Below are 17,304 nucleotides of genomic sequence, written 5' to 3' on the forward strand. Positions count from 1 at the left end.
CAAAAGCTCCCATCATTGCATGGGTCAGAGGTACCTGCCACGCCCTTTCCTGCTGCTGATGCTGCTTGGAGTGGCCTTGCTGGCCTACACGGCCATGAGGCTGGGAGCCCTCAGACCGACACATCAGATCTAAGTCAGTCTCCCCTAGATGTTCCCTCAGTGAAAGTGGCATGAGTGAATGTCACTTCTGCCCTCATCATCCAGGTCCAGGTCTGTTTTTCTCACGGGCCTAGAAGCCCCTGGAAGGCAAGAGCCAGGTCTTCCAGTCTTGGCTGCCAGCTCCTGCCCCAGGGCGAGCACACGGTGGGTGCCAAAACTCACAGAGAACCTCCTGTGTGTCAGGCCCTGGCAAGACATTGGGTGCGCTCTACTGAATAAATGAGGCAAGGCCAAGTCCTTGCCCAGCTGTACAAAGGCTGGGAAGGATCTGCCCAAAGTTAGACAGAGGGTCACCATCCTAAGTCTACCTGCAGGTTCATCCCACAGGTGTTCCTCAAATATGCTGTGCCATCCTAATAATTCAGGATGTACCCAGAGGCAGGTACCCCGCCCTCCACCCTCCCCTTCTGGAGCCCTTGACCGTCCTGCTCAGGTCGTGGAGGCCCACCCCTAATCCACAAGAAATTAAGCCCAACACTCACATCCTGGTTTGTACCCAAGTCAGGGGCTTTTATTTACAGAAAGGCCTGGGTAGATCTAGCGGTTTGGTGGGAGAGGGTGATGCCAGAAAGGGAAGGGAGATGGGTGTTTAAATACTCAGATGGGAGGAAGGCAGGGAGGAAGTAGTGGACTGGCTTAAGGATGGCCACCTCTGGGCAGTCACCCAGTAAGCCCAGGGGGTGAAAATGGAATCAGGAACCAGCAAAGGCATCAGTCCACTTGCCCCAAGGACAAGATGGCCAGTGGAGGATGGTGCAAATTAAGGAGACATTTGTTTTGGTGACATCTGAGCGGTGCTCCGGGAAGGAAAGCCACCCCATCCTCTGGACCGTGCACTCTCCGGTGCCACTTGCCCTGTCTGTTAGCCTCACCTTTTTACTCCGATGTCCTCCCTTCCCTTCCCCCATGTTTTAGAATTTACTTTTCCTCAGGACTCCTGGGTCCCAGTCAAAGGTCCCGGGAAAGCTAGTTTCCTGGGCAGAGGAATGGGATGCATGTCCACCCAGAGGGCACCTAGTCCTTTCCCCCCAGGATGCCCACTGGGCTCTGTCTTGGCCTGATGCTCATGGCCCCTTGATGGATCCAGGCTCTGTGAGGCGTGCAGACGTGTAGGCTGAGGCTCCAAGGCAGGCCGCAGGTTCGCAGAAGCCTGGCAGCCCCATGGGGCCCGGCAGGCCAGGTCGGCCTGCCTCTCCTGGGGCCCCTGGGATCCCTCGATCTCCATCTTTGCCGTTGATTGCCTGGCCAGGCCGGCCAGGCAGTCCTGTGAGAGGGAGAAGGTCAAGACATCAAGGCCTACTCCTGTCTCAGCTTTAGAATTCCTGTCTCATTTTTCAGGTGGGGAAAATGAAGCCAAGGACACCACAGAAAGAAGGGACTCTGCCACAGACACAGGTTCTGATTGTCCTTTCCTCCCAACTCCCAATCAGTGACCCTGGGGAGCATATGCCCCTTCCTTTCCCTCCATGAAGCAGATTTTTGTGCAACCCAGGAAGTCCTCAGAATCCCTGCTGCCCAGTTCTCAGCCAGACCCCACCCAGAGGCTCCTGGGTGCTCCAAAAGTATCAAAAATCGGATGTGTGGGACTGAGTTGGCTGAGCATGAGGCCTCCATGGAAGAGACCCAGTTGTCTTTGGGTCATTAATCCCAGAGCCGAGGGACACAACTGCCACTGGGCAGTGCCAAGATCTTACCTGGGATCCCTGGGGGCCCAGGCATCCCGGGATGCCCTCGTCCAACTTCTCCCCTATCACCCTTCTCTCCACGTTTTCCTGCAGAGAAAGAATCAAGCCTTAGTTTTTCAGAATAGGAAAATGCTTTTTTTCTACTTGGCTTGCTACTTAATTTCTATTTCACACACAACAATTACTTGTTTTTTGCTAGTTTATAATAGGGGAAAGTTGGAAATGACTGCAGAACTGATTAAATAAAGGCAAGTCCAAAGGATGGAAGACTATACAGCTGATAAAGTTCTTTACAGGAGAGTGTCTAATAATAACAATAGTTGGCATTTACTCTGTGCCAACTCTATGTAAGTTACCTATAGGTGTAATCTTCATGACAACTATGAGGTTCTTGCTATTAATATCCCCATTTTACAGATGATAAATCTAAGGCCCAGGAAGATAAACAGGTAACTTGTTCAGGAGCCACAATGAGAAAGTGGTAGAGTCTGGACTCACACCTGTCTTGTGACTCGAGCTTGCCTTTAGTATTTTGTTAATCTGCCTCCCCACTTTTAGAGACGTGGAAGGAGGTTTATGGAGTACCACTAAGTAAATTTAGAACAAACAAAACCCCCAAAAAACCCAATCTGTAAAACAGTACATTCATTTCTATCAATCTGCTACTGAAAAAGCAAGCCCAGGAGTCACACGTGGCAGAAATGGGTGAAAGTGTCTATACCTCATGCTGGGAAGGGGAATGACGAAAGATAAAACAGGAGGCAGGGCAATCAACTCAGTAACTGAGACCCCCCCAGGGGCTGGTCTTGGCCAAACCCCCATCCCCTGGCCACCACAGAATAGCACTCACCCTTGGGCCCGGTGTTGCCAATCTGACCCACGGCTCCCACGATGCCAGGAATGCCCCGAGGGCCAGGGTGCCCAATGGGTCCCTGCTTGCCTGGGTACCCAGGAGGCCCAGGGGGTCCTGGGAGACCCATCATCCCGGTCGCACCCAGAGCCTCCCGCTTGGCACTCACAGCCATCTCTGCCAGTTGCTCTGGAGGGAGGGAGGGAGACAGAGAAGTCTGTTAGATGGGTGTCAGCTCAGTAAAACTGGGGGAGGCAGAGCATCCTGGCCCCTGGCCCCTGGCCCCTGGTCCCTACATGTGCACACAGAACAGCCTGGGGGTTAACCTCCACCTTCCTCAGGCTGTTGTACGGATGTCAAAGGTCCTGAGAGGGCAAGGATGTAGGTAAGGTCCCCAGCTCCTTGGAGGCAGAGCTGGAATGGCCGCCCCTGACTCCAGACTCTCCAGCAAGGCCACTTCAAGAGGCTCCTGAAGGATGGCGATGCCCTGACTTGTGAGGAGGAGTTGTTGCCCCCCGGCCCCTCACCTTGCAGCATCTTGAGCACCACATCCTCGATGTGCTGGTCACTGGCATCTCGACCCTGAAAGCAGAGGAGTTCTTTCAGGAAGAAGCCCCTGGCTGCCAGGGCTGACCGCTCCAGCGCGATGACCCCCTCCTGTTCCCGTTTTCTCACCTGAAGTAGTTTCAGCATCTGACTGAAATCCCTCCTGCACCCACACCCATCCTCTCTGACCCTGAGGTTTGGAACCAGCCTCAGGGAAGCCAGCTTCCTCTGGTAATTCCCAGCCTTTGGGGCGATAAACAGCAACCCAAAGAGATGGCCTTCCAAAGAGACTCCTCCTCCCCCGGAGGCCAACTTACCGCCACGCCCTGCCTCCCGGGCTGTCCGGGCAAGCCTCGGTTTCCAGCCAGTCCTCGAGGGCCCGGGAGCCCGGGGTAGCCCTGTACCCCCGGGGCGCCTGCATCCCCGCTGGGGCCCGGATAGCCGGCTTCTCCGCGGACTCCTTGCTGCCGAGAGAGCCGGGGTCAGAGGACGCACGCGCTGTGGGCAGCGGGGGTCGGGGTCGGGGAAGGATGGGATGGGGGGGAGGGAAGCCTGGGGAGCCGCGGTCCTGGTCCCCAGCGGCGCCGAGGGAAGCGGGTGGCGGGAGAGGGGGAAGGTGGTGTCGCGGCTGCAGGACTCACCTGTCCCTTGGGCCCCGGCTCGCCAGACTCGCCCTGCAAGCACAAGGAAGCGCGGTCACGAGGCGGTGGGGTCCCAGGGCCCGCCCGCCGCCCCCCGCAGCCGGCTCACCTTCTCGCCTTTCTCTCCTGGGAGGCCAGCCACCCCCGGGTCGCCCTGCAGATTGAGGCCGAGTCAGACCGCGGTGGCCCCGCGTGGCGTGGGAGCAGGGGCGGGGCGGCTGTGCTGGCCTGTGACACCCGCGTCCCCTGCCCCGACGCGGGATGCCCAGACGGCGGGGGAAGGGGACATGCTGGCACTCACCACTCCGCCGCGGGGCCCGGTCTTCCCTGGGGAGCCCTGGAGAAAGCGGGGAGTCCGGGGCTTGGTGAGCTCGGGTCCAGGGGAGGCTGGGTCCACAGGGTCCCCACAACCCCGGCTCCTGGCCACACACCCCTCTGCAGCTCCGCCTCGCACCGCCCCCCAACCCCGGGGTCCCTTGGGACCCACAGGTAGTACTTTTTCCACGAAGATTTGCGGTGCTCAAGGATCTCACTGCCCTCCACCGACTCCTCCCCCAGAGTCTTAAGGCGTCTTTCCCTGGTATTTTCCAGCCCCATTTGGTACCTTGTCTCCCTTGATGCCTGGCAAGCCTTGGGGCCCTGGAATTCCGGGGGGACCCTGTTCCCCCTTGGGGCCCTGAGGAGAAAAGAAACCAGAGGAATAAGTCAGATGAGGTGCCCAGACATGCTCCCCATGCCCATCTCAGCCACCCTGCACTTACCTGTCGGCCTTGAGGGCCTGGCTGTCCCACTGGCCCCCTCTCACCGTGGTCACCCTGAAATGGAAAGTGAAGGTCACATCCCAGCTATCAGCAGTGGCAGCCTCTCCCTGCCAGATCCCAGACGCTGCGTGGTCAGGGTGCCCTCCATTCCTGCTGTCACCACCGTGGAGGTCCTTGGCTCCACTTCAGACCAGCAAACTGAGGCCCTGACTCGGAGGCCTCATGCAGGCTGGGCAGGACTGGGCAGGTACTGGAGGAGCCTTGAGAGGACCAAGATCCTGGGTCCAGCAGTGCCAGCTGCTGCAGAGGCCCCCAGGGAGGGGCCACTCTGCCAGGCACTTACCTTCTGCCCCATGATGCCCTGGGGACCGATTTCTCCTCGAGGCCCTGGCTCTCCCTGGGGGACAGAGAAATCAGAGGTGAGCAATAGCCTGGAGGATCCCTCCCTTCCACACCTGGCCAGCCCCTTCCCACCCTTGGGGCTCAGCTAATTTGCTTCATCAGGAAGACTTCCTTCACTTCCTCTTCTTCCGGTCCCTGTACTTTTCCTTCATAGGACCCTATACAGTTGTAGTCATCATGCGATCATTTATTTAATTTAATGTCTGTCTCTCCCACGAAACTGTAAGCTCCATGTGCGTAGGAGACTGTCTATCTCAGCGTCTAGTGGGTTGCAGATATTTGGTGAATGTTTATGGAATGAATGAATGAATGACTTCCTGCTGGATTCTCAGCCCCAGTCAATTGGGCCATCTGGAGAGGTCCTACCCCAGGACAGAAGCAGCTCCCACCCTCTCTGCATTGTACACAGGGAAACCGGGGCCCAGAGAGAGAAGAGGGCTTCCCTGCGTCAGTGGCAGAGCCTCGACTGGCACCGAGGGCACCCCTAGGCTAGGGCTCCACCTCACAGTCTCACTCAGGCCCCATACAATGCGTGCAGGGTCCACAGGCCTGGGGGAGCGGGGGAAGGGAGCAAAGCAAGAGGCCTTGTGTCAAAAGAGGGGACACTCACCTCCTTCCCGGGGGAACCAGAGACTCCTGGGAAGCCTTGCCGGCCTGGCTCACCCTGCAGGAAAACAGAGTTCTGAGGTCAGTCTGTGTAGCCCAGTCAGGCCCTTGGCCTCGGAGAAGCCCAGGGAACCTTAAAAAGACTCTGGAACCAAATGAGCTGGGGAGAGGAGAGGGTTCTTGGTGAGGTCCTCTGGACTCCACTGATCTTCCTGTTTCTCATCTAGATATGCAGCCATGCCATCCTGTCTCCTCTAGCCAGGATGAGGGTGGGAGGGAGGTGACAGGAGGCAGGTGGTTAGGCCCAAGGGACTTGTGTCCCGGCCAAGTCTCTGAGCTTGGGCTGAGGACTGGGCTTGCAGTCTTTAAGCCGCGTCCCTGGTCCCTGCCCCCAGGCTCGCTTGCTCAGATGAAGCCAACTCTGCCCTCTTACCTTGTCTCCAGGGCCTCCTTTTGTCCCAGGCTGGCCGGGCACACCCTGTAGAAGGAAGCTGATGTCAGTTTCTCCCCTGGCAGGGGGAGCTCTGTGCACCTACTGCTTTGCCTCCCGGATTCCTCCCCTGCCTTATGGAAGCTGAACAGCAGAAGGCCCAGCCATGAACTTGACTGTGCCTAGCCGCGAATCCCTGGTGAGAGAGGCGGTGGGTACAGAAAGGCCTGTGGCCCATGGGGAGAAGAGGGCCACATGTGAGTGCACACAGGAACACAGTCTACACGTGGACATGTTAGCAGGCCTCGGCCTCAGTACCCCTGGCAGGGAGGGATACGGGTTCCCAGAAGGTGTGGGATGGAGGTGGGCCTGACGGTGAGAAGGCACAGAGAGATGGGAAGGGCATTCCAAGCAGAGGGACGAGTAAAGGCTTGAATGTGTGGAGGCAGAAAAGCCAAGGCCATGTTGAGAAGGGAGAGGATGAAGAGAGGCAGTGGCTGATGAGGCAGGGGGTAGGCTGGGCTCAGATCATGGTGGTCCTTAGATGCTAAGATGAGCTGAGGACGAGGAGTGTAGCTGTCCTGTTCGTAACTTTCCCTGCCACTTACTGTACCTCAGTAACTCTATTGAATGACTGGACAGAATGGCTTTCCTGGAGGCAGCAGTGGCGGGGGAGCATGGAAGGTGTTTAGCAGAGAAATGGTCAGATTCCACTTAGCCAACATGGACGGTTGGAATGGTCAAAGAGAAGGCCGGAGCAACTGTCCGAATGATGAAGCCTAAGCCAGGCCAGACTTAGTGAGGAGGCCTGAGCTGGGTGGGGACAAGGACTAGAGCACGAGCCCTGGGTGTGTGACTTCCATCTCATCAGCCACTCACCACCCTGGGGAGGTGGGCCACAGAGTGCCTGGCCTCCTGGAGGAGGATAAGCAACTTGCAGTGTGGCAGCCCCCATGGCTCCGCCCCATACTCACCACTAGGCCCTGGTGGCCCGGGTTTCCTGGCCGCCCCACCTGTCCTGCACTGCCCTGCAAGAGACAGAACCAGAGACACAGATGAGTCTCCCACCCGAGTGGAGGCAGGGAAACTGAGGCCCCAAGGCAACCAGGAATGTGTCTGTGACATGTGTGAGGATCCCAGGCTCCTAGGCCTCCAGGCTCAGTGTGATGGGACTCAGAGCCTCAGCTGGAAAGGGCCCTGACCCTTGCCCCAATCCCACCAGCCGTCCCCACTCCTACCTTCGTGCCAGGTGTGCCTGGGGTCCCGTCCTTGCCGTCAATGCCTGGTGGGCCCTGCTCAGGAGGAAAGTTGAAGGGACACTCACAGTGGGGAGATGCCTACGGTCAGGCCACCCACCTGTGTCCCTGTGTGTAGGAAGTGGGTCAGGTCACCTTGGGAAGCCCCACCAGCCAATTGGGGGTGGGAGAGTGGAAGTGGGAAGGGATTTCGTGGAATGGACCACAGTCCTTCCCTTGTGTGGGTGATGAGTGTCCCAGGACCTCTCCTACATTACCACCCTATTTACAGGTGAAAAAACTAAGGCGCAGAAAGAGGGTATTTCCCGAGGTGACAGCCCACCGGCAACAGAGTTTAGTCTAGAATTCCAGGCTCCTCCTCCTCTGGGGGCTTGGAGAGCTGCCTGGTCCCCGCCCTCTGTCCACTTACGGTTGCTCCCTTCGGGCCTGTTATTCCCTGGGGTCCTCGGATACCTTGGCTGCCCTGCAAAGTAGACAGAGATCAGATCACCTGCAGGAGGCTGAACTCCTGTCTGGCTGTTCAGAGAAGGGAACAGCTGAGAACAGTGGCCTCCGGGTCCCAGGGTCCCTGTGGCACAGGCCATGCTGTGCAGGGGCTGGAGGAGAGGGGCCTAGTTGTGTGAGTTTGCCCTGGACCTAGCGGGAGGGAGTAGAGGTCAGCACCAAGCAGGCTGGGCTGGAGCAGGACAGGGGAGGAGCCCGCGCTCCTGAGACCCACCAAGACCCTGAGTGACACTGATGTGAAGAAACACAACAGCTAAAGACAATGTGTGGACTGGGTTTGGGCCTTGATTTGAACAAGAACCCTGAAAAGACATGTTTGAGATCACTGGGAAAAATTGACTACAAGCTGATGATTAGATGATGTTCAGGAATAATTGATAATTTTGTTGGTGTGATAATGATATGGTGGTTATGTGAGGAAAGAGGCTCATGTGTAAGAGATACATTCAGAAGTGGGTAACATGACGTAATGTTAAGAATTTGCTTGAAAATATCAGAGCAAAGCAATGAAGTGAAGGAAAGAAAGGAAGAAGAGGATGGATGAAGTGAGAGCGGTAAAAGGTTAATTTGGGGAGGTAGGTACATAAGCGATCACTATATTATTCTCCCTACTTTTGCGTTTGTTAAAAAGCTTGCACAATAAAAAACTAACAAAAAGGGGCTCCCCTGGTGGCGCAGTGCTTGAGAGTCCTCCTGCCGATGCAGAGGACACGGGTTCGTGCCCCGGTCCAGGAAGATCCCACATGCCGCGGAGCGGCTGGGCCCGTGAGCCATGGCCGCTGAGCCTGCGCGTCCGGAGCCTGTGCTCCGCAACGGGAGAGGCCACAACGGTGAGGGGCCCGCGTACCGCAAAAAAAAAAAAAAAAAAAAAAAAAACCTAACAAAAAGAAAAACAACCCTAACTTTACTTTCTGCTCAATTTTTCTGTAAACTCAGAACTGCTCAAAATAGATAGTCTTTTACTTTTAAAAAAAAGAGGGAGTTAAGAGAACTGGGATCTGGACCAAATCCCATTAGCCCCATGACTGATTCCCTGGAATTTCATTGTCTGGCCCCAGTGACCGTGGGACTGCATTACACGGTTCTCCCAAAGTCTGAATTTGATCAGCAACAGGCTGAACTTGGAGGAGGGGGCTGCTGGGGCTGGCTGGGCTCGGGGCACAGACGTTCCTCCCTCACATCAGTCACCCACACGCACAGACACGCAGAATAACGTATGCACACACACACACACACACACACACACGTTTGTGCATGCACGTGAGCCTTGGGTGGAGCTGAGTCCACCCGTTTCTCCCCAGGGGCTGTGACTGGACAGGGGTGCCTGAGGACTCACCATGTCACCCTTCTCCCCAGCTCGGCCTGGTGGCCCCTGAGGACCTTCCTCACCCTGGCAAGAAGGACAAACAGAAATGCAAGTTATGAGGGCTCAGGGGGAGCCGCAGCCCTCCGCAGCCCTAGGAGGCGTGTCTGGAGGAGGTGGGTGGGGCGGAAGCAGGAGCAGACTCACTGGTGACCCGGCGGCGCCGATGGAGCCCACCATGCCTTTGTACCCGTGAGGACCCTGGGGAGAGCAGAGGTCACAGGTCAGTCCCGGCTGGACCCCAGAGGCCAGGGGGCTGGTTCCAGCAGCTCTTGCAGGACACCCCAGACCCACTCACCGTCTCTCCTTTGGGTCCCGCCATGCCCGGGTAGCCCCTGACGCCCTGGGGACCCTGTCAAGACAGAAGAATGACAGCGATGGCCACTAGAAGGCCCACTTCATGACAGCTTCCCTGACCCCCCCCCCCCAATTTTCTCAGTGCCTCTCTGAGGCAGGCACGGAGTCCCCATCACGGATGGTCACTGATGCTCGGAGATGGGAGAGACTCGCCAGCGTCACTCAAAAGGGACAGTGCAGAAGCTGGGCCTCAGGTGAGTCTTCTGGCTGACAGCCTTGGTTCCTGTCCCCCAGTCTCTCACAGTCAGCCTCAGCCTCCCTCCGCCCGCACCCAGAGACACACCAGCTGGACACAGGTGTCTCTTTCACAAGTTAGAGCCCAGAGCAGGAGAATGACTCCACTAAGGTCTCCCAGGAGAGGTGAGGAGGGCCCTTGGAAAATGTTCCTTACCGGCGGTCCAGGGATGCCTTGCTCTCCAGAGGCACCCACATCTCCCTTGGGACCCTAAGGGGCAGGAAAGAGCAGTCAGATAGGCAGACAGATCGAGAGACAAACATACAGACAACCAAAGACACCATCCTCTTCCCAGCAAAAGCAGGCAGGAAGCCCTCCTAGAAACCATACGGTCCCATGTGACGGACGGATGGGGAAATGGAAGCACAGCAAGGAGAACGGACTTGCCCAGGGACACAATGACCTAGAATCTAGGCCTCTTGCCTCCCAGCTCAAGGCTTTATCCCCAGAGCCCCACAGGGGAAGGGGAAGGGAGAAGCATGGGGGGCAGGCTCCTGTAGGCCCCTCTCCACACACACCCTCCCAGGGCCCTCAGCCCTCACACTCACCGGCTTTCCCTGGCGGCCGGAATCTCCCAGAAGCCCGCGCTTGCCAGGATGCCCCTGCAGGGAAGGAGAGAGCTCAGAGTAGGTCCCCTCCCCACCCCGTCCCCCAACCCCGTCCCCCAAGACTTGGGCCAGGAGCTCACCTTCACTCCCTGCAGCCCCGGGGGCCCTTTCGCGCCCGCTGGACAGTTCGTTGGACACTGGAAAGGAAATCCCGCAGGGCTCTGTGGTCACTGGCCAGTCCCAGGCCAACTGGGCAGTGCTTCCCCATCTTGCCAGCTCCGATCCCCCCTCCCACCGCACCTGGCTGCACCTCTCAGCTGCAGCCCCTCCCCATCTCCCTCTGACCCTACCTCCTGAAGGAACCTATCTCCTTGCCCGCCCCTCTCAAGATGACCCGCCCCTTCCCCGGATTAGCCCCGCCCCAGCCCCCTCCCCGTCCCCTCCCCCACCCCGCCTCTCACCAGGAAGTCCGCGCTGCCTTCCAGACCCTGAATGGTTCCTGGGCGGCCCTGAGAAAAGATGTATGGAGACGGAGCCTGAAGCAAACTGTCCCCACCCCAGGCTTGCGCCAAGGACTCTTGTCCTTCCCCAGCCACACACTGCCATGTGGGAGGTCTGAGGACACTTACCGGTTTCCCAGGGGGCCCCGGGGGCCCTGCTGGTCCCTCTGGTCCAGGATCCCCCTGGAAGCAAGAAGGGCCCAAATCATACCCTTGTCCAGTCCTGCCTAGGTCACCCCTGCCCCCTCCTCCAGTTCCTGCCACTGCACTGTCCACCCTGCCCTCCAGGTCACCTCCTGAGATCTGGGCTCTTGGGGAGATCAAGGCCTGATCTTCGGGGGGATGGCCCCAGCCCTTGGCCTCCCTGGAAGACCTAGCACAGGGTGGGCTCAGCAGGAGGGGTTTCTACCCCAGAACTGCAGGAGCTCCCTGGTGGCCAGAGGCAGACTCAGGAAATCCTGGAGAGATACTCAGCTTGCCAGCTTGAAGGCAGAGGGCAGGAGGCAGAGTGAGCAGAGGGGTAGCTGGGGCTCACCTTGGGGCCCGTGATTCCCATCTCACCAGGGAGGCCAACAGGTCCAGCTGGTCCCTAGGGACAGAGACATCAGTGGCTGGGATGCCTCAGAGGGTCAGCCCAGTCCTGGCACAGAGGGACCCAGAGCCCTCTTCCCTGCTTTCACTTTGCAACCAACACCAGAGAAGCTGACAGATTAGGGCTTTAAGGGACAGAGAATCTCAGAGCCAGTGGATACGCCCAGAGTTCTCTGACAAGTCTGCCCATTTCCAGCACCATCGCGGCCTGCTGGCCCCTCCCCATGCTGGTCAGTCCCCTGGAAGCCCTCTGTACCCTCCTTCCCAGAGAGTCCCAGGGACTCCGCCCCACCCCTGCAGACTTACAGGAGGTCCGGCGAAGCCAGGGCCCTGGAACAGAAGAAAAGATTAGGTTCATGGCTCCTTTTACAAGTCCCCCTACCCACAAAGGGTCCTTTAAAGCCCTTGCCAGTTATACTCACCGGCAGGCCGGGGGGACCTGGGAGCCCAGGCTGGCCCTGCAAGAGCAATGGGGGAGGCTCAGAGGCTGGGGTCTCCTGGGTCCCTGCTCCTGTCTGCCGAAGCCCCTCCCAAACTCTGGCGCTAGATTTCCCGTGCTGAGGCCCCCAGCAGGCTACTTACCTTGACTCCAGGGATCCCCATGGGACCAGGCTCCCCCTTGGCTCCAGTCAGACCCTGGCGAAGAAAGAGAAGGTACATCCGTGAGGGGCGAACCTGCTCCCTGACCCGTGGGGCAGGGCGGGTCCAGAGGTCTCTCCTGGGTGGGCCCAGGCTGCCTTTCACCACACTCCATGAAGGCCTAAGGGCGTCAACACCTCACTTTCCCTTCCCCCAGTCCCCACCATAGTCCTTGACGATTATTGTCTTTTGAAAGATGAGAAACCAAGGCCCAAAGATTTGTCAGCCCAGACCTCATGCCTCCAGTCTAGGAGTCTAGAAAACCTAGATAGACATAGGTCTGGATTAGCCATTTTCTTGATGTCTGCCCTTGGCAACTTTTTCTGAGCCTTAGTTTTCTCATCTGCAAAATGGATTAATAATCATGCTTGCTTCTCTGGGTGGCTATGAAAACCGATGTGGAAGGCAATATATTTTGTAATCTTTGCAGGGTGTGGACAAGTTGGAATGGCCCTGGTGGCTGGTCACAGCCCTAATGGGCACCTCTTGTACCAGCAGGGCAAAGGCAACACATGGGGGCCTCTTCTTCCTCCCATCTTTCAGCGACTGACTCAAATGTATGCCCCAAAAAGAAGACTTCCCATTGCCCCTGGCTGTGTCCAGGAGCCTGTGACCTTGGGGTCCCCGGGAACTCTGTGGTATCAACCAAATAATGTTTCTCTCCTGAGTGGTGCCTGGGGCTGGGACGGGTGGAGTGGGGAAGGAAAAAGGAGAGGAAGGGAGAGGGAGCATAAGGAGAGCTCTGCCCAGAGTATTCAGTTTGATACTTGGGGGCCAGAAATGTGAGACTAAATTCTGCTGATGAGCAGAACCCCTCTCTGGACCCCCATTTGCTTGTGATTCAATGCTCCTGGGGTGGGTGTGAGGTCAAAATCTCATATGAAGGTGAGGGGGGCTCACAGCTGTAGAGTCTCCATCTTGCTCCGAATAGCAGATCAGGGAAGATGCCAGAATTGGGTTCTGGAAGTCAGTGAGTGGAGCCCTAACCTGCTCTACCTGACGCTCAGGTAGGTACTCACATCAATCCCGGGCTTGCCGTCTGGCCCATCTGGCCCCGCTTTGCCAGGCTCTCCCTTAGGTCCCTTGAAAACAGAAATGGAGCAAACATTAGACACAGGAGGGCAAGACCTGGAAGGGTCAGAGGTCAAGGAGGAAAAAGCACTCACCGGAGGGCCAGCTTTCCCAGGGGGCCCCTTGTCACCCTGTAAGATACAAGTTGTTGAGACAGCACACTATGGCTCGTGCTCCCCGAGATGGGCACACAAGCCCTGGCTGGCCCGTCCCACATGCTCCTCTCCTCACTCTCCTCTCTTCTGTCCTGGGTCCTCTCAAGCCTTGTGCTTTTTAGGAAAATAGCTCCCTTTCCCTCAAGAAAACCATAGGTGGATTGACACCAATCCCAGGCAGGCTGGAGAGGGTGATAACAGCATGCGAGTGGGTTCTAGTCATGCCAGTGTTGGTAAGGGGCCAGTTAGGAGACCTGCGAACAGGGTTGTTGGCTCCAAGTTACCTCGGAGAGCAGGTGCCTCTTGGATTTGAGCAAGTGTGGGGAGAAACGTGGGGTTTTTAGGAAAACATGAAGGGGAGGTAAGCGAAGGGGTCAGTGGCGGCCTTCTGGGTTGGGGTCAGGAAAACGAGATGGGGCAAGGGCAAGGACCAAGGGGACAGATTCAGTCTGCCACCAAGGCAAGAAAGACCTCCTTCCCCTGTGACAAAGGATCCTTGGTGGAGGACAGACATGGGCTGTGGAATCACATTCAGCCCCAGAGAAGCTTCCAGGCATTTCAGAGCCTGTGGCGGCCAGAGAGCCTGGCAGGGACCCTGCGCCCTGTGTTTGGAGGGTGGGGCACCAGGTTGAATAGAAGGCTGTCGAGATGGGTAAACATGGGGCTGACCTCCTGGGGGAGCATCCAGAATGTGGTATTTAACCCTCACTGTGGTAGGGAGAGCAGGGAACGAGACCAGCTGGTTCTAAATCGGGGAGAAAAATGCAAAGAGAAGAGACCGGAGTCTGGCCCTAGCTGGTCAGCGGTCTGGCCGAGGCTCCCAAGCTACCCTGAAGAAGCATCCAGACGTGCCAGAGGGCAGGGCGAGGAGGCAGGGTGTCTCCCACCCCAAAAAAGAAGGGAGGAGGGGGCGAGGGATAAGGAATCGCTGTGAGCTGTGGCGGGCAGACCGAACAGCAGCTCCTTGTCCGCCGGCGGCTATGAGGGGCTCTTCCTCTCGAGGCTGGTTTGAGGTTTTTGTAGAACAAACGGTCTCCTTGTGGTGCAGGCTGGCGCCGCCTACTGGCAACAGGGGGCACTGCATCTCCAGACGTCAACCTCACTGCCCCGCCCCCCGCCCCCCACTCCCAGGGCTCACAAAGTTCCCCTTTGTCCGCCGCCTCTCTCCCCCTCCCGTCCCAAGTTAGAGACTCACGTCGATTCCGTCGGATCCAGGCACTCCCGGTGGCCCCGGGGGGCCCGGGGGCCCCCGCTCTCCTGGTGGACCTCTCTGAAAACACATACAGGGGTGCAGCCCTCAGATAGTGCAGGGAACTGGGCATCCAGGAGTGTACCCCACCCTGAGGAAAAGGCGCTCCTCAGGGAGCCGCGAACTCCCCGTTTATTGAAAACCCACTGTGTACCAGATATTGTGTACCATTACATATATTATCTTCTTGAATGCTTAGAACTGTGAGGCCGAAACTAACAAGCCCCAGTTCGCAGTTGAGGAAGCAGGCTCAGAAAGATGAAGGGGTCCGTGATCACCGGAAGTAAGCGGTGGAGCCAGAATTCCGTCCTAGGTCTGCCCACCTCCTTCCACTGTACCATGTTGCCCTTGCGCTGTCGTGGGTGGGAACAGATGTAGATGCTGATGGCTCAAATAAATAACCGATGGTAAGGAAGATGGTGCCTAGAGACGCTCGCTCCTCAATGGACGGTTGCTCGCATTATTTTTAGGTGAACAACAGATACTGAAGGTGAGTAGGTACCCCTTCCTCTCCCCCCGTTGCGGATAAAGTCCGACGGGACAGCTGGGGAGGCGCAGAGAGACGGGGCGTGAGGGGACACAGGGAAGGGAAGCCTGTTCTCTCCTACTCAGAGCACCCCTCTCGCAGCACCGCTCCTCCGTCCTCCCTTAGGTGGCTCTCTTACGGGGCCACCCCCGACTCGGGTGGGGGTCCCCCGCCTGCCAGGTGCCCGCGCCCTCCCCAGGCCGAGAAGTGCCAGGCTGGCGCCCGGGCCCTGCCCCTCCGCGCCCGCGTCCCGTTAGGCCCCCTCCCCCCAGCCGGCCCTCGAAAGTGAGACGCGAGCGCGCGAGCCCGGCAGAGAGGCAGCAGCCAGCGAGAGCGGCGTCTGGCTGGAGCCGGCGCCCCCTGGGAGGCGGCGGGGGCGGAGAATCCGGAGCCCCGTGAATGGGCACCATTGTGTCCCCCGGCACCTGGGCTCTCCGGGCTGCCAGAACCCGGCGCCAGCTCTCGCCTCACGCTGCCCGTCCCAGGCAGGGCCGAGCATCTCGGGACAGGGTCCCTCTGGCTCCCCGGCTCCTCCAGCTCCTTTCACTGTGCCGAGACGCCCCCCCGTTTGTGCCCCTCCTAAGGGGACGTGCGCCGCGGGACTGTCCGAAGCTGCCCGTCGCGCTAGGGAGTGTCAGCAGAGGGTGGGGGTCAGGCAGAGGGAGCCCTTGACTAGACCGCAGGATCCTGAACCCCGGACCCAGACCCCGCACTCCGGACCCCGGCGCGGGACTTACGATCTGCGCCAGGGCGAGCCCGAGCACCTGCAGGAGAACCAGGAGGCTGCGGCGGGCGGCCGCAGGGGCCATGGCGGGCGGCGGACTTGAGGAGGCTGGGTGCCGGCTCCACGCACGCACCGACCGCTGAGGCTCCCGGCGCGGCCGCGCTAGCTGCTCTCGGACTGGGCGGGTCCGGCCTCCTGAATATGCGGCGGGGCGGGGCGGGGGGCCCGCGGGGGTCTGTCACCTGAGAGGACCCGGGGAGGGAGGCCGGCGCCCTCGGCCCAGCTCCGCCCCGCTCGGAAGCCTCCAGCCGCCAGCGCCCACCCTCCATCCTCGCCTCGGGCTTCCCCGAGGCACCGGCCGGGTAATCCGAAGAGCCGCTGGGGTGCCGGACGGGGACCACGCCTCCGTTTCTCTCTGAGGAAGCAGAGGGCCTTCCCAGGTCCTTGTCCAGCCTGATCTCCAGGACCCAGCCCCTTCCCCCGACCCACAGTCCGCGTCCCATCCCCTGAGCCATGTCTTCGGCCACTTCTGCCTGCGAGCCCCGGCCTGGGTGCTCTATGCCAGGGCCCAGGCCCAGGGCGCCTCAGGTTCTGCAGACCTTGGAGCAGGCTCTGCCCCTCCCCACCCACCTCGTCCCTCTCCACATACAATCAATGAGGCCTCTTCCGTATTAAAACATACCAAGACCCTTCCTGGATCAGCCATCCTGTGAATACCCACTCCGCCTCCTCCCTCTGGCTTCACTAGCACTTCTAAACTTCCTCATCTTCCTTCACCTCCCTGCTTCTGCCCCTGCTGGAGGTCACCAGTGAGGCTTAACCCCTCTTCAGTCCTCCTGTCATGAAGCTGTTGGCACCTGGGTCTGCCTTGGCCATTCATTCCATCCTTGAAGTCTTCCCTGTCCAGGTGTCCACCATCCAGCCCTTCTTCTATTGCTTTTTCTTCTCTGCAGCTCCCTTAAGCACCAGAGTCTGTGGGATTGGCCAGCTCTCTCCCTCCAAGTGAGCTCCTCCATGATCATGGAAACAACCATCACCTTATTTACCAGAGTTTCCAAAACCAACCTGTCAAGTATAGCCTCTCTCCAGAGTTTCTTACCTTCCCTTTCATTCACTTAAGCAATGTTGGTAGAGTGCTTTGGAATCTGACTCTGTCACTGAGTATCACCACAGGACCTAAAACCATATGAAGTCTCAGTTTGCTCATCTGTAAAAAGAAATAATAATAGTCCCTATCTTACAGGGTTTTTGTGAAGGCTGAACGGGATGATGCATATGATGTCCTTACCCTACCTAGCAAGCAGCACATAGTAGGTGCCTGATACATTTCTGCTTTCATTATGATTTATTGAGGACTCTCTGTGTACCAGTCCTGCACCCAATGTGGGGAAGACAACCACAAGCAGGTCAGCTAAAATAGTGAAGGTGAATACTCTCTGGAACCTGGGAAAGTTCAACTCCATTGGGCATGTTGGCAAAGGGCCTTGGGCTTTGAAAGGGGGTCCT

General features: G+C 58.3%; 1 protein-coding gene across 3 annotated transcripts; it reads right to left on the minus strand.

Moving 5' to 3' along the window:
- Window positions 1–575: 575 nt before the first annotated feature.
- COL9A2 (collagen type IX alpha 2 chain) lies at window positions 576–16,532 on the minus strand. Of its 3 annotated transcripts, none has more exons than XM_082616383.1 (33): window positions 16,481–16,532; window positions 15,812–16,213; window positions 14,495–14,569; window positions 13,240–13,275; window positions 13,093–13,155; window positions 12,017–12,070; window positions 11,857–11,892; window positions 11,741–11,764; window positions 11,379–11,432; window positions 10,973–11,026; window positions 10,805–10,852; window positions 10,484–10,540; window positions 10,344–10,397; window positions 9,952–10,005; window positions 9,502–9,555; window positions 9,351–9,404; window positions 9,177–9,230; window positions 7,746–7,799; window positions 7,319–7,372; window positions 7,055–7,108; window positions 6,084–6,128; window positions 5,655–5,708; window positions 4,986–5,039; window positions 4,643–4,696; window positions 4,486–4,557; window positions 4,183–4,218; window positions 3,991–4,035; window positions 3,882–3,914; window positions 3,558–3,704; window positions 3,222–3,276; window positions 2,695–2,883; window positions 1,854–1,931; window positions 576–1,423 (listed from the first exon to the last, which is right to left on the minus strand). In XM_082616383.1, the coding sequence occupies exons 2-33, from the start codon at window positions 15,881–15,883 to the stop codon at window positions 1,224–1,226; spliced, it is 2,067 nt and encodes a 688-aa protein (XP_082472509.1). In that variant the 5' UTR covers window positions 15,884–16,213; window positions 16,481–16,532; the 3' UTR covers window positions 576–1,223. The 3 variants fall into 3 exon arrangements, with proteins under 3 accessions (XP_082472509.1, XP_082472508.1, XP_082472510.1); XM_082616382.1 differs by lacking the exon at window positions 16,481–16,532 and having other exon boundaries at window positions 15,812–15,993; window positions 16,121–16,199; XM_082616384.1 differs by lacking the exons at window positions 14,495–14,569; window positions 15,812–16,213; window positions 16,481–16,532 and adding an exon at window positions 13,969–14,232.
- Window positions 16,533–17,304: the final 772 nt, after the last annotated feature.

This window comes from Mesoplodon mirus (assembly GCF_964341445.2).
Source record: "Mesoplodon mirus genome assembly, chromosome: 3".
In the NCBI taxonomy this organism is placed as follows: Eukaryota; Metazoa; Chordata; class Mammalia; order Artiodactyla; family Ziphiidae; genus Mesoplodon; species Mesoplodon mirus.

Excerpts from the sequence above, each read along its gene's own strand:
- COL9A2 (XM_082616382.1), bottom strand. Across the intron at positions 13,156-13,239 it reads CTGGGAAAGCTGGCCCTCCG|GGACCTAAGGGAGAGCCTGG; the intron begins GTGAGTGCTTTT and ends TCTGTTTTCAAG. Across the intron at positions 4,697-4,985 it reads AGGGCATCATGGGGCAGAAG|GGTGACCACGGTGAGAGGGG; the intron begins GTAAGTGCCTGG and ends TTTCCATTTCAG.